Source organism: Panthera tigris, chromosome C1, assembly GCF_018350195.1.
Source record: "Panthera tigris isolate Pti1 chromosome C1, P.tigris_Pti1_mat1.1, whole genome shotgun sequence".
Lineage (NCBI taxonomy): Eukaryota > Metazoa > Chordata > Mammalia > Carnivora > Felidae > Panthera > Panthera tigris.
In genome coordinates this window covers 55099319-55112779 of record NC_056667.1, presented here as the reverse complement: position 1 = coordinate 55112779, position 13461 = coordinate 55099319, and the positions used below count along the sequence as shown (strand labels likewise).

General features: G+C 37.0%; 1 protein-coding gene across 1 annotated transcript in view; it reads right to left on the bottom strand.

Moving 5' to 3' along the window:
• IL23R (interleukin 23 receptor) overlaps positions 1-6537 on the bottom strand; it is a 57176-nt gene extending 50639 nt beyond the window's left edge. The window contains exons 1-3 of the mRNA XM_007089823.3: positions 6477-6537; positions 4780-4882; positions 1907-2203 (exon numbers count right to left, since the gene is read on the bottom strand). Of these exons, the coding sequence (XP_007089885.1) occupies positions 1907-2203; positions 4780-4849 (367 nt within the window). The 5' untranslated portion in view covers positions 4850-4882; positions 6477-6537. The remainder of the gene's footprint in view (positions 1-1906; positions 2204-4779; positions 4883-6476) is intronic.
• Between the last annotated feature and the right edge of the window lie 6924 nt (positions 6538-13461).

Below are 13461 nucleotides of genomic sequence, written 5' to 3'. Positions count from 1 at the left end.
AAGAATGCAGAGCTCAAGAATCCAGGGGTTCTTGGGTCTAAGAGTTAGAGTAAATTCTTACCTGGCAGTTACAATTTCACACTCATAACCAGAGGTCTGTGTAAGAAGTTACAACTCACAAAGTAAATAAATGGAAAGAGTGATGTTCTTTTTAAGCAGCCAGCAGCAGAGAATCTAAATTCTTCTATGATGTTGTCCTAGAAGGGGGCACAGGCCATTCCCTGGCCCTAAATATGGCCTGGTGGTTGTGTTTGGGGGCAGAGCTGTTGGGGGTAATATGTCACCCAAACTGGAACCCATGGAAGGAAGCCACACTTCTTTTGTCTCCTTTCTTCCTCTGGCTCAAATTAAAAGCTAACCTTTCCCCATCACTGTGAAAATTGCTTATTTGCCCTCCAAAGAAATTGTATCTTCTCTCAACACCCCACCAACACCCCCAAAGGATAAATAGTAAAATATTTAAGCATTAAGTGTTGTTTATGTTTCCTGAGGATGTGGACAAGCTAAGGTGCCCTCATATATCAGATAAGATGTCTGCCTGTGGCTTCAATTCCCATAATTCAGGGCATGTTTAGTGTGTTATCAGTTTAAGGTGTGAGTTTGCTAGCTTTATTGTTTGACCCCAAAACTTAGTATTTTCCTTCCTCAGTTCACCTCTACTACCTTCCATAGCTCTTCTTTCTTTTGAAAATCGTGCAAGATCAGGTGCCCAGAGTTAAGTAGGACAATGGCCTTATTCAGAACAAGGAGGCCTCTTGTATCCTAGCTGTCCACTCTAGGTGCAAGTCGTGAACACCAGGTGGTCTTGCTCTTGCAAGTTAAAATCTGGAGATGAGGAAAAATAAGAACTCAGATTTGATTCTCAAAAGTGTGGGGAAGGGAGCATGACAAAGACTCCACACTGCACAATGGTGTTGCACTTTAAAATGTATAACATGCTTTTAAGTAGTTTATTAAAATCTGGTGCTTACCACAGCCAGAATAATTAGCCTTATTTTACAGACATGGAATCAAGGCTCAGACTGGTTAACTTGCCCAAGGTCACACAGCTGGAAAGTATAGCAAGCACACAAAGCTAGTTTTGCAACTGCTTTTGTTTTGTAAATCTTAGTCTCAGAATTTTTTTATGGAATCTGCTTCAAGGTTGATGCTATTATTTTGGAAAGCAAATAACAAAAAACATAAGTGTAAAGCAGATGAAAAGAACAATACTTAAAAATCTGAGGATGCTGCCCCTCATGTATGCTGTGTTTGGACAGGCTGGTGTTGAAAATTTGTTTTTTGAATACATCAGCAACATTGAAAGTTGCTGTGGAGTGTAGAAGTGTAGAGTAGAAGTGTAGACGTGCTGTAGAAGTGTAGAGTTCACACTGAAGATTCACATGTCTGTCTTCCCTTAAAGAGTCAAAGATTCAGGGGCACCTGGGTGGTTCAGTCGGGTAAGGGTCCTATTTCAGCTCAGGTCATGATCTCGCCATTTGTGAGTTCGAGCCCCACATCAGGCTCTGTGCTGACAGTTCAGAGCCTGGAGCCTGCCTCAAATTCTGTGTCTCCCTCTCTCTCTGCCCCTTCCCTGATCATGGTCTGTCTGTCTCTCTCAAAAATAAATAGACATTAAAAAAAAAAAGATTTAGGAAAACCAGATCCTTATAAATGATGGAGTTGGGCAGTGGCTATTCCCCAGTAGACCTCTATGTGCTTTTCTCTCTGCATGGATCTCACCAGCCTCCCTAACTCCTTTATTTCACTAACCTGGCCCCCGGAAACATTTCAGTTTGCAATTCTTATATTAAACTAGTACAAGAAGTAAACTATATTAATTAGCCTCTATTTTTAGACAAGATTTTAGACTAGTTAATTGCTAGATTAGCTTTCATTTGAATTTTGAATGCACCCCAACACTTACATCCAGAAGAAATGTCTTTTCCACATATCAATGTCTCTTGAAAATATCCAGGACATTCAGCAGTGCAGTACATAGAGGCATGTGGCTCCAGAAAGTTGTTATACCAAAGCCGAGCTGTTGTTTTATTAATTCTTGTGATTCGAAATCTTTCTTTGATGCCGTTTTTATAAAAATAAAATTTCTTTGGTTGGCAGTTCTTAATTTCTGCTTGGCAATATATAGAGACATTCATACCCATCTTAAAAACTGTGGCTGGTTCTACCCACATGTGGCCAGAGCAGTTTATATTTGTAATTCCTGGAAACAAATAGATAAAATAAAAAATTCCATGTAAAACATTAAAGCAAGAGATTCAGATGAATATGCTGTTGCATTTAAATTTTATTCTTTTCCTATTAATTAAATGATTTCCATTGGAAAAAAGTTTAGGACCAACTGTATCTTTCCATTGATTAGTTTATTGTAATGTACTTTTAGCAGGCTTCTGTGGACGCTCAGTAACAGGATACAAAACTGGAGTCTGCCTTTAAGCAACTCTGTCTAAAGAGCAAATAAAATTAGCTCTCCTTATTTAAAGTAGAGAACTGACGCATTATGAGGCTATGCCATTTTTCAAAGGTAAGATTAGAAATAACACCTGGCATTGCAGAATCCAAACCCCATTCTCTAGGCACTCCATCAATCTGTCATTCTTCTGTAGATAACGGCTACTTTTATCACAAAATTTTGAGTTTAATGAGTAAAACCATACTCTTATAATGACAAAAATCTATTGCTTGATAACCACTTAAAATTCATCATTAATTTAATAAATAGGAATAATATAGGAAAATGTCCAGAATGTATTTTGGTAAAAAGTAACTTGCAAAACAACACACTTAATAATAGGTTTAGTACCAGAAGTAAATAGAGTAAATGAGGAGAAATACACTAAGATTTTAACAATGATAATCTGTGTGTGTTAGTCTACTTTTTTCATTTTTACTTGCATATTTCTGTGTTTTAAAAATTATATAGTGAATGTATTACTTTTATAACCCCAAGCAATAATTAAAAGTCATTTTCATAAACTCAAATGACAGTGCAATGCAGTATCAGTTAAACTCACATCAAGGAAAATTTATTATTGTCTTTTTGTGGAAATACTTGCATTAAAACATCCTAGAATCTTACCAATCTTATCAAGGTAATTATTTGATTTTAAAAGGTCCTTAGCTATGGACTACAATGCTTAAAGAATTAACTTGCATAATATAAATGTAATTGAATATTTCCATTTACATAATGAACATTTAGGTATAAATTGGAAGTATTTAAATATTAAAAATAGTGATAAAAATAATTCCATCATTATTAATGGTAAATTGAAGCCAAAGATAAGAAGAGGAAGTTTTAAGGAAACATCTGACTACTTTAAATAAGGTCAACAATTCAGGTTTAGACAAACTACATCTCCAGCACCTGAAAAAAATATGTGAATACTATCATGAAATTGCTGTGAGTAGTGTTTGAGAATACACAGAAAATATAAAAAATGTCAGAAGACTTCGGATTTGGACAAATGTTGGTTTTCAAAAACAGAATAAAGAAGAACCCCAGAAACTTTGGACCACCGAGCTTTGCTACATTCAGGAATGAATTAGTAAGTCCATGATTTTTCAGTACCTAAAAAAAAAAAATCTGTAATCAGTGAGAGTCAACATAGATTATGTAAGAATAAGTTATATGTTAATTTCTCTTTTTAATGGGGTTAGTAGATTGGTCAGAGGAATGTTAAACTTTATTATTATTTCAGCAGATCTATTGAAAAGGGGAACATACCATGTTAATAGAAAATTTGGAAAAAATGTAGTCTGGATGATATTAAAACTATTCATAGATTGAACAAAATATATAAAATAATATCTAATGGACAGCTCTAGGGTCTCTAATGCCATGTCAGAGGAGCCTAACTTATTTCTCTGGACTCTATTAATTACTCGAATGTATCAACAGAAGTCCTACTTATTGTTTGCATATTTCAATATCCTAAATCTTGGATAGTGGTTGGCCTGATTCTGGCAGTGTCTGATATCTTGCTGGAGGGGTTCTAGTTCTGATGACAGGGCTACCTCTATATCAATATATAGAGGTATATATCAATATATTGGTATAACTACCAATATAGTTGTGTTCCAACCTACAGAAGACATTGTTGCTTTTGTCACTATTCTGAGTCATTTGCATGGTTTGCAAAGCTTCCTTCCAGGTCTAGAACCCTACCTTAGTGTTGCTTGTCTCCCAGTTAATGAATTTCTACCACCTGCCCAGGACACCAAGTCCCCAGTAAAAACTCTCAGATGTCAAGGCTATTATGCCTGAATTTCTGACAATCCCCTTCCTGGATTCCTCAAAGCTGCTTATGCTTATATCTGTAATAATGCCAGACGTTTGTGTGAATTATAAGATAGGAATAATAATAGCCAATACCATTGCACGAAGTTGTGAGAAATAAAAGGCTTAGTTAGCCCAGTGCCTGACACATAGTGCCTGTCAACAAATAAATTGTGGAGTTGAATTAAATTCAAATGTTTGATGGATTATCATATAACAATTGTAACAGTTCAAAGATAGAACACGCCAACTCAGAATAATATGCTTCTTCATAGAAATGTTCATATATAAGTTAGAGGTTTGTTTATTAGGGAAAGGAATTCTGCCATTAGGGGGGCGGTTGGACTCTTTTATTTCATTCCATATAATATTTATGTGCATATAGTTTTTCCCAATCTAATTTTTGGTTCTTCAGAGACCCTATAATAGTGCCTTGAAAACAATAACCACTCAACATTTTTTTAAATAAAAGATAGCAATAGGTACTAAAAATACTATACCTCCATGACACCAGTTGAAGAATATGTAAATAGCTATTACCACATCCCATTGAATTGTGACCTGATTCATGCCTGAAAGCAGGAAATAGCTCTTTGTTGCCCTCTAGAAAAAATATGAAAGTTTTAAATTATAATATTTTAATAAAATAACCATAGTAAAGGCATTACATTTTTTCCTAACAGTTATTATTGCCTTTGATGAGAACATTTCAATAGGAAGAAAAGGAGGAGGGAAGGAAGGAAGAAAAGAAGGGAAGGGAGAAAGGAAGGGAGGAGGGAAACAGGGCAAAGAAAAGTCAGTGGTATGTAAGGAGGTATGATACAGATGGAAAAGTAAAGTAAAAGAATGGTCTTTTATACCCTTCAAAAGTCACTATGATTTACCTTACTGGGACATTTTGACCCTTAATAAAATATACTTTCTTCTAATCTAGTCTCTCTCATCAGAAATCTCTGCTCTCACTCCTGGCCAGATTTCTATGCCTTAGAAGTTCCAGAAATATCAGTCTTTGATGAGTTAAACTTAGGAAAAGCCAAAAAAGTTCAGAAGTTCCAGAAAGAGGCATTCAAAATGAAGAAAGATGAAGTGAGACAAAGGTATATGTGCTATCACCAATTAAATTTATATAAAATTCCTTTCCTCTGTAGACAGCTCAAAAGACACACATTATATAAATTCCAAACAATATTGCCATTAGTTTATGACTAGTTGCATTATTTACTCAGTTACTTACATTTTTATTTAAATGTTACTTTACATTATTACTTAATAACCAACATTATTCAGTTATTTTTATGTTTAATAAAACCTGAGCCTTTCATATAAGACAGCAAAACAAAATCATGACTCATCATATAGCATAAAATATCTGATAACATTCTTAAAACCTGGGGTCCCCATGACCCCCATGAATATAGGAACACCTTTCATAATTTGCCAGCAATATGAGGTCTTCTCTTTATAAATAATAAGCAAAACAAAATCTAAAATGTTCCTGGTTAGAAGTTAACTACTCACCCCAATAGAATATATACAACAATAATTGTTTAAAGTGATATAGTATCAGACAACATTTGAGTATAAACTTTCATCAGTAACCACTCTATAAAATATCGCAAGAACTTACAAGAAAAAACAACCGGAGCCTCAGGGTGGCTCAATCAGTTAAGTATCTGACTCTTGCTTTCAGCTCAAGTCATGATCTAGGATTGAGCCCCACATTGGTTCTTTGCTGACAGCAAGGAGCCTGCTTGGGGATTCTCTTTCTCCCTTTCTTTCTGCCTCTCCCCCACTCGTGTTCTCGTGTGTGCTCTCTTTCTCTCAAAAATAAGTAAACATTAAAAAAGAAAGAAAGAGGGTCACCTAAGTGGCTCAGTTGGTTAGCGTCTGACTTCAGCTCAGTTCATGATCTCTCAGTTCGTGGGTTGGAGCCCCACGTAGGGCTCTGGTGCTGATAGCTCAGAGCCTGGAGTCTGCTTCAGATTCTATGTCTCCCTTTCTCTCTGCCCCTCTCCAGCTCGTTCTCTCTCTCTCTCTCTCTCTCTCTCTCTCTGTTTTTTTTTCTCTCTCTCTCTCAAAAATAAATAAACATTAAAAATTTTTTTTAAAGGAAAGAAAGAGAAAAACAACCTGTGCCATGTATTTCCATAGAAAATATAGCTGTTTTTAAGCATTTGGATGATCATGGTTTGTTTACCTTTCAACTTGTTTGAAGCACATAATTCCACTTCAGAGCCAGGCTGCTACCTTGTTGCCTGCATCATGTCCTCTTTCCCCACTGTCTGTCAATAATCACTTCAGATTTTCAGCAATGAGGCAAATGGAAATGTCAGCAAAGCCCTGACCTACATTTCAGACTCTTGAACTCAAACTGTCCAATTCAAAATGACTGGCTCTAATGTCACTATTTGGGAAAACCCAGATTACTGAAAGTGAACTGCTTTGTCAGTACTTGTTTTTCTCAGCTTAATTTAAAATGATCTGTCTCATCCAAGAAGTAGAACCCCTATACAGGTTCTACCTGTCAGAATCTTTGACACCAAAAATATGATGCTTAGCTTTAATTTGCAATTAACATTGATATTTATTATAAACCAGTTTCTTAAGAGAGTTTAAATGCTACCATTGACCATTCATTTACTTAACAAACATTTTTGGGTATTTAATATGTGTCAGCCATTGTTCTGGGTATTAAGCATATGATGGTGATTAATTACTGAACAGCTCTTTTGTTGTATTGTTTAAAGTGATTAAATGGTAGATCAGTTGTTTTGAACTATCACAGGATTCTACAGGCAAATAAAAAATTACCAGATATTTGGTGCATTTATAGAAGTCCTCACCAAGGGCTTTTCCTGGCGTGCTTTTTCCTCCCATGTCCTTGGTTGCTTCTACTTGAGTATCTTTTCACTCTGTGTATTCCTTTTTATTGTAAATGACAGTTAAGTTACTTGTTTCAATGAACCTCTTGAAGCCAGAAACTCCATCCTGCCTTTTAAATTTTTATATCTTTGGTACCTAGCATAATATAATACTCTGGGGAAACATTCAAAACATTTCTATGCTCAGATTTATTTTAGACAGTGAAGATTAGAATGTCTGTGGGTGAAGGCTGGGCATCAATATTTTTACACCTCTCCGCCATGTGATTAGCGATTATAATGAGCAGTCAGGGTTGAGAATTATTGGAATATAAGAATGAGTGTCTTTGAAGACCACACAAAAGAAAGGACTGTCAACTGGATGTCAATGATTAGGAACAATTTACCAAGCTGTGAAGGAAAGGGTGTGGGAAAACATTTCACATATGAGAACAGAATGTGCAAGTAATAGAGATGTTTTGGGACAAGCTAGTTGAAGGGAATAGGATTTGAGCTAGAAAATTAAGGCCAGTGGCAGAATGTGATTACTGGGTTTTGTATTCCTGCTAAGTGGTTTAACCTTTGTCTTGAAGTCAGTCAGAGATAGCAAAGATTGGTAAGCAGAGAAATAACATAATCAGATTGGATTTTAAAGAGATAATTCTAGGGGCGCCTGGGTGGCTCAGTAGGTTAAGTGTCTCACTTCGGCTCAGGTATTAATCTTGTGGTTTGTGAGTTGGAGCCCTGTGACAGGCTCTCTGCTGACAGCTCAGAGCCTGGAGCCTTCTTCAGATTCTGTGACTCCCTGTCTCTCTGCCCCTCCCAGCTCGTGCTCCGTCTCTGTCTCTCAAAAAATAAACGTTAAAAAAAATGTAAAAAAAAGGTAATTCTAATTATTGTGTGGAGCATTGAATGAAGATAAAGAGCCCATTTAAGTTATTGAAAATCAGAAGCTGGTGAGGGCACAAAGTAAAGCAATGGCAGCAAGAACTCAGAGGAAGAAACAGCATTGGGAGCTATGTGGAGGCAGATTGGACAAAATGGCGACCCCTGCAGTTGTGCAGTAAACAACACTTGTTGGGATCTAAGAAATCAGGAGCATGAAGAATGACTCTCATGGTGATTTTTGCTGACCCAGTAGATAAGGGCATTAACTGAGCACACAAAAGGAGTGATAGGGAAGTGATGAGTTTGATTCTGGTCATGTTGATTTGGAGGAGCTTACAACATATTCAGAAAAAACTGTCTAGAGGCCATCGTAGACACTGGTAAACTTGGGAGAGAAGTTTGAGCTGAAGATCTAAATTTGGAAGATTTCAGCATGTCAGCAGTTTTAAAACTGAGATTAGAATAAGAAAACTTAGCACATCTAGAATCGTAAGGGAAGGGAGCAGGTGGACAGAACCAAGAAATCTTGACCAAAGGACAAGAAGAAGAGATACAAGGAGTGTGTGGCCAGTGTCCAATGGTCAGAGATTAAATATGATAAGAACTAAAAGGAGATGTTGGATTTGACAATAGTCAGTCTTCCCTGAGAAGAGTTTTAGAGAAGAAATGGAGGTAGGAAGGAGATTAAAATGAGTTAGAATAAAAAATAAAAAAGAGGATATTGGCTAATCTTTCAGGAATTTGGACAGTGAAGATGCTACTGATGGAGAGCTCTGTGCAAATGAAGATTTATTTATTGTTTTAAATGGGGGTCAGTGGTGGTGCTTCTTCTTTGGTGAACAGTCCAGTCACATCTTTTATCCATTTCATTAGTTTGTTGTTTTTCTTATTATTGAGTTTTGAGAGTTCTTTATATGTTTGGAAACCAGTCTTTATCACATATACATTGTACAAATATTTTGTCCTGGTCTGTCTCTTACCTTTTCATTTTCTTACCAATGTCATTTGAGAACAGAAACTTTTAATTTTGATTAAGTCTGATTCATTAATTATTTTATTTTCTTTTTTAAAAATATTTTTCTTTTTCTTTATTTCAGAGAGTGAGAGAGAGAATAAGTTGGGGGGGGGGTGAGAGAGAGAGAGAGAGAGAGAGAGAGAGAGAGAGAGAAAGAATCTCAAGCAGGCTACATGCTTAGCAGGAAGCCCAACGTGGTGCTCAATCCCATGACCCTGGGGTGATGATCTGAGCTGAAATCAAGAGTTGGACCCTCAACTGACTGAGCCACCTGGTTGCTCCCCAATTGATTATTTTAATGTTTCATTTGTTTTTCCCTGCTTACATTTTCATCAACAGATTAATACATAATCTTATTGTATGTGTGTTTCCATTTAAAGACACCTTACTTAATCTATATTGCTGATTCATTAACACTGAACTCAGGGCCAATAACATCATAACTCATGCCTGAACAAAGCTCACCAACACATGGAGTTTCTTTGTAATATACATTGCAACCTTCTTGTGCTCAGAAACACCAGACAGTGTTTAAAATTGGGAGCCATTTTAAACAGTGAAATCGCAAACAGAAAGTACAAAATGGGAAAAAATGTGGCACTAAACAGATCTCCAAAAGGACACTTGTTTATAGTATGAGATTTGAAACAAGTTTCTTAGCTAGGGACTTGTACATTGGGTGACTCAAATTTTTCACCACTCTGCACATGTCTGCAAATTACTGACAAATGCTGCAAGTATTGATTTGGGGGTTACAAGTAAATTTTAGTTGGCAAATGAATTCCCAAATTTGGAATCAGGGAACGATGAAGATCAACTATATAAAATCCCATATGTAAGTGGTTTGACTTCATTTGCTAATCAGATAGCATGAAGACCATTGTCTTGGCTTTTTCTCTACAGGCAGGGTTGCCATTTGGGTATACCAGGACACTTAGAGTTTACACTAATTCACACTTGTCCCATCGTAATTATATATAACATTCCATTTTATTTTCAAAATTATTCCAGTTTGGAAGATATATTATCACTCTCTTATAGGTATATAAGTAATAAACTTGGTTTGTTTCCTAGAAGTCACACTATTTTAAGTTTTCTCTGGTATTTGGTAAAAGTTTGGAACGTTTGCTGGCTGAGGGAAATGAAAAGAGTGATTGAGTATAAAATGCATATCCTGAAAACATACCATATTAAATTAGTAAGTATATTGTGAGTTAGCACATCATCAAGGCAAATACATCATAATGCAGCATTTTAGATTTTTTTCCAACTTAAAAAAAAATTCTCCCTAGGGAACTTAAAGGTAGAACAGAAGGAAACAGTTAGAACTATAGTGCTTACATAATTGTGCCTTTCTGTAAATTTACCTGCCTGTTGTGGATTGAAAATATCTCCATTTTCCCTGTCCATAGGCAACACACATTGTCATAAACTAACTGGCTACTAGAAGGAACTCCTCGAAGTAGATTAGTTAGGATCTCCCAGTTTAAGATGTATAGCTGGGTCAAGACCGGTAATTGCTATTGCCTCCAACACTGGTCTACCCATTGGGGAGCAGGCTAGAGGGCTCTATCTTGCCTCCGGACCCAGATGCCATATGTGGGTGGGAATGAGCAGAACAAGGAGTAAACTGTTGACCCCTGAAATGGGAACCTAGTGACTCTTGACTCTGAATAGAGATGGAAAGCCTACCGCCTGTATATGGGGAAGTGATATAGCAGCCCCAGCGATTTGAATAGGCCTGGTTTAGGGCTGGTAATCTGGCTAGAGAAAGGGAGTAGGAAACTTGTCCTGAATTTGTGTTTTTCCTTAGATGACTGCATTTCTTTGTGGTAGCTTTAGTAGGGGTGAGTGACTGAATATTACAGTGTGTAAAGCTCCTGAGACATTCCCTTGGAGGTATGACTAAATATGCAAATCCCATTAGGTAGACTTGATTTGGGAGGCTTAAGATGTTGTATGGTGGTCTAGCACTTCTGTACTAAAGGAATAAATCAATATTATGGAAGGGTGGGGAAAATGGTGGGTGGTTGGATGAGATGGTTTTTAAAGTAGCCCATAAGAGCCAGAGCATGTCCCCTGATATATGAGTATGCTCAGAGGAAGATGCTTTGTACATATCTACCCAATTCTTGGTATGTAGGATGCAGTGGTACAGCCCAGTCCTCTCTACACCTGTGTGTAAAATAGGTGCCCCCATTTGAGAGGGCTTACTGTACTACAATGGGTAAAGTGTGAAAAGGATCCCTTCTCACTCCCTGACTGGGACAAGACACATATCCACCCTCCTTCCTGGGTAGGCACAAATGGAACCAAAATGACAGAAGAGGGCCTTTAGAAAAGCAACACAAAAAGGGGCAAGAGAGGATGGCTTTTTTTGTTTTTCCTAAAGCAAACCACAGCTTTGAAATAACTCCCCAATTCTTTGTAGAATAAAAGTCTAATTGTTTAACAGATGTTTGACTAGGGAAGTGGTTTCCTCCTCCCAATTTCTTCTTTAAAGAACCAAGAGAGAGGCAGCTGCATGGATGGGTGCCCGGAAATTGAGGATGAGAGCAGAAAAGCCCACTGTGATTGCAGATGGTCATATGCAGTGAGCCACCCTTCATGGCCTGAAGGTATTTCTGTGTATACCATATTAAGGAGCTTGATCCTAGGATAAAGAACTCTTCTATACTTTCCAGTATACTGTAGACTATATGAAGTGAAGACTTATTTTGCTAATTTATTGTGACATCCTGTCTTTCTGTTGTTATAGGCCCAATGAAGGGGCTGCATATTCTTGGGTGTCTTCTAGGTACCAGCATACACTGTACTTGAGGCTATGGCTACAGAGAAGATGTTAATAGCTTTCAAGGATCCTTAAGTGGGAAAGAAGACAGAATTTAAAAATTAAAATGCAAAAGAATGAATTTTTGCAAGCTTCAGGCCTGAACGCCAGCTCCTGTAGGATAAAGTTTACCTGATGTGAGTCAAGCTCTCAGGCTCAGTTTCTTGCCTGGTCCCTCAAGTTTGATCTCACACCTTTGCCTCTGAACTTGATTTTATGGTATCAGCATAACTCTTTCAACTGCCTCTCCTGCTGCCCCATCATCCTCCAATGGATGTGTACCATACCACGTCCACTTTGCTTCACCAGTGGGGTCCACCTCACTGTCTCAGCCTGCCCTACTTTTCAACACTCACAAGTCTGAGTAATTATGAAAAGTACAATTTTAGTTCTACAGTCCTTCTTTAAGAAGGTAACAGAAAATGTTATTCATTTCAGAAAGCTTTTAATAGAAAATATTGAACTTATTTTTCTAACTTCAAGGCCTTGAAGTTATGTTTTAATTATCTTGAGGGTAGTCTTACCTGGAAGAGCTCATTATTCACATATGCCAGATAAATGAGGTGTCATTTTATTAATTTTCTCAACCACTGAATTAATAACCCCATTATTCATAAAGAGATATGTAGACTCTTTGAAGAGAAATGAATACCATAAATCTTATGACTCATCCAGAGGATGGTACCTACCTGCAGCTGCCTGATTCTTCTCAGCATCAAGCACCTGATAGCACATTGAGCTGTGTTGGAGGAATGGGTGCTACAGGCTGAATCATTGCTATTTCCTGTGAGGTGTGCATTAAAGGTCATCTTTACCTTACTTCCTTATGAGTGTGTTAGAGACTTAAGAATGCGAAGAAGTGGAGATGATTTTAAAACTTTCAGTGCACATCTCAAGCTTTTAGATTGCATATATACTTTTAAGGGGGTCAATTTCCAGAGTCTCAATTTCCATTACGTACCCTTTCCTAAATTTGATTCCTCTGAGAATGAGCCTGGGTTCACAGTAGTCATCCTCTCATTTCATAAAGAATGGTATCCCTCCATGCCAAATCTCAGCATGCTGAATTACCCTGGGTATAAATAGCTGCAGTGTACCAAACAAACAGATAAATGTAAACACTGGTTTCAGGGAGACCTCTGTGGATAATTAGTCAGGGGCTTTAAATACTTAAGGCTTCTCTAGCCTTTGCCTGTGAAGCTTACCAAAATACTTGTATTTCAGCTCATGTTGAGATACTCTGAATTTTAGCCAATTTGGGGATATTTGGATCTCTTTTGGAATAGTCTGACTACCAGGCATCAGAAGCAATATGGAGGACTTACGGTTATTTTCTTGAATGTAAATGAAATTTTTGATGGACTGTCATATTTTTTCTAGACACATTGGATAAAACTCATGGTTAAAGTTTTACTTGATTTTGTTCAGACTTAATGTACTTTATTCCATAAGGTAGTTCATGGCATATTTGTTCCTATTACAGCTTAGTTGAACTTACTTCACCATCTAAAATGTTTAATAATTTCTATTGTTTATTTAAAAAGAAATAAACTTACTTAGACTTATGTTTAACATTTTAGATGTTAAT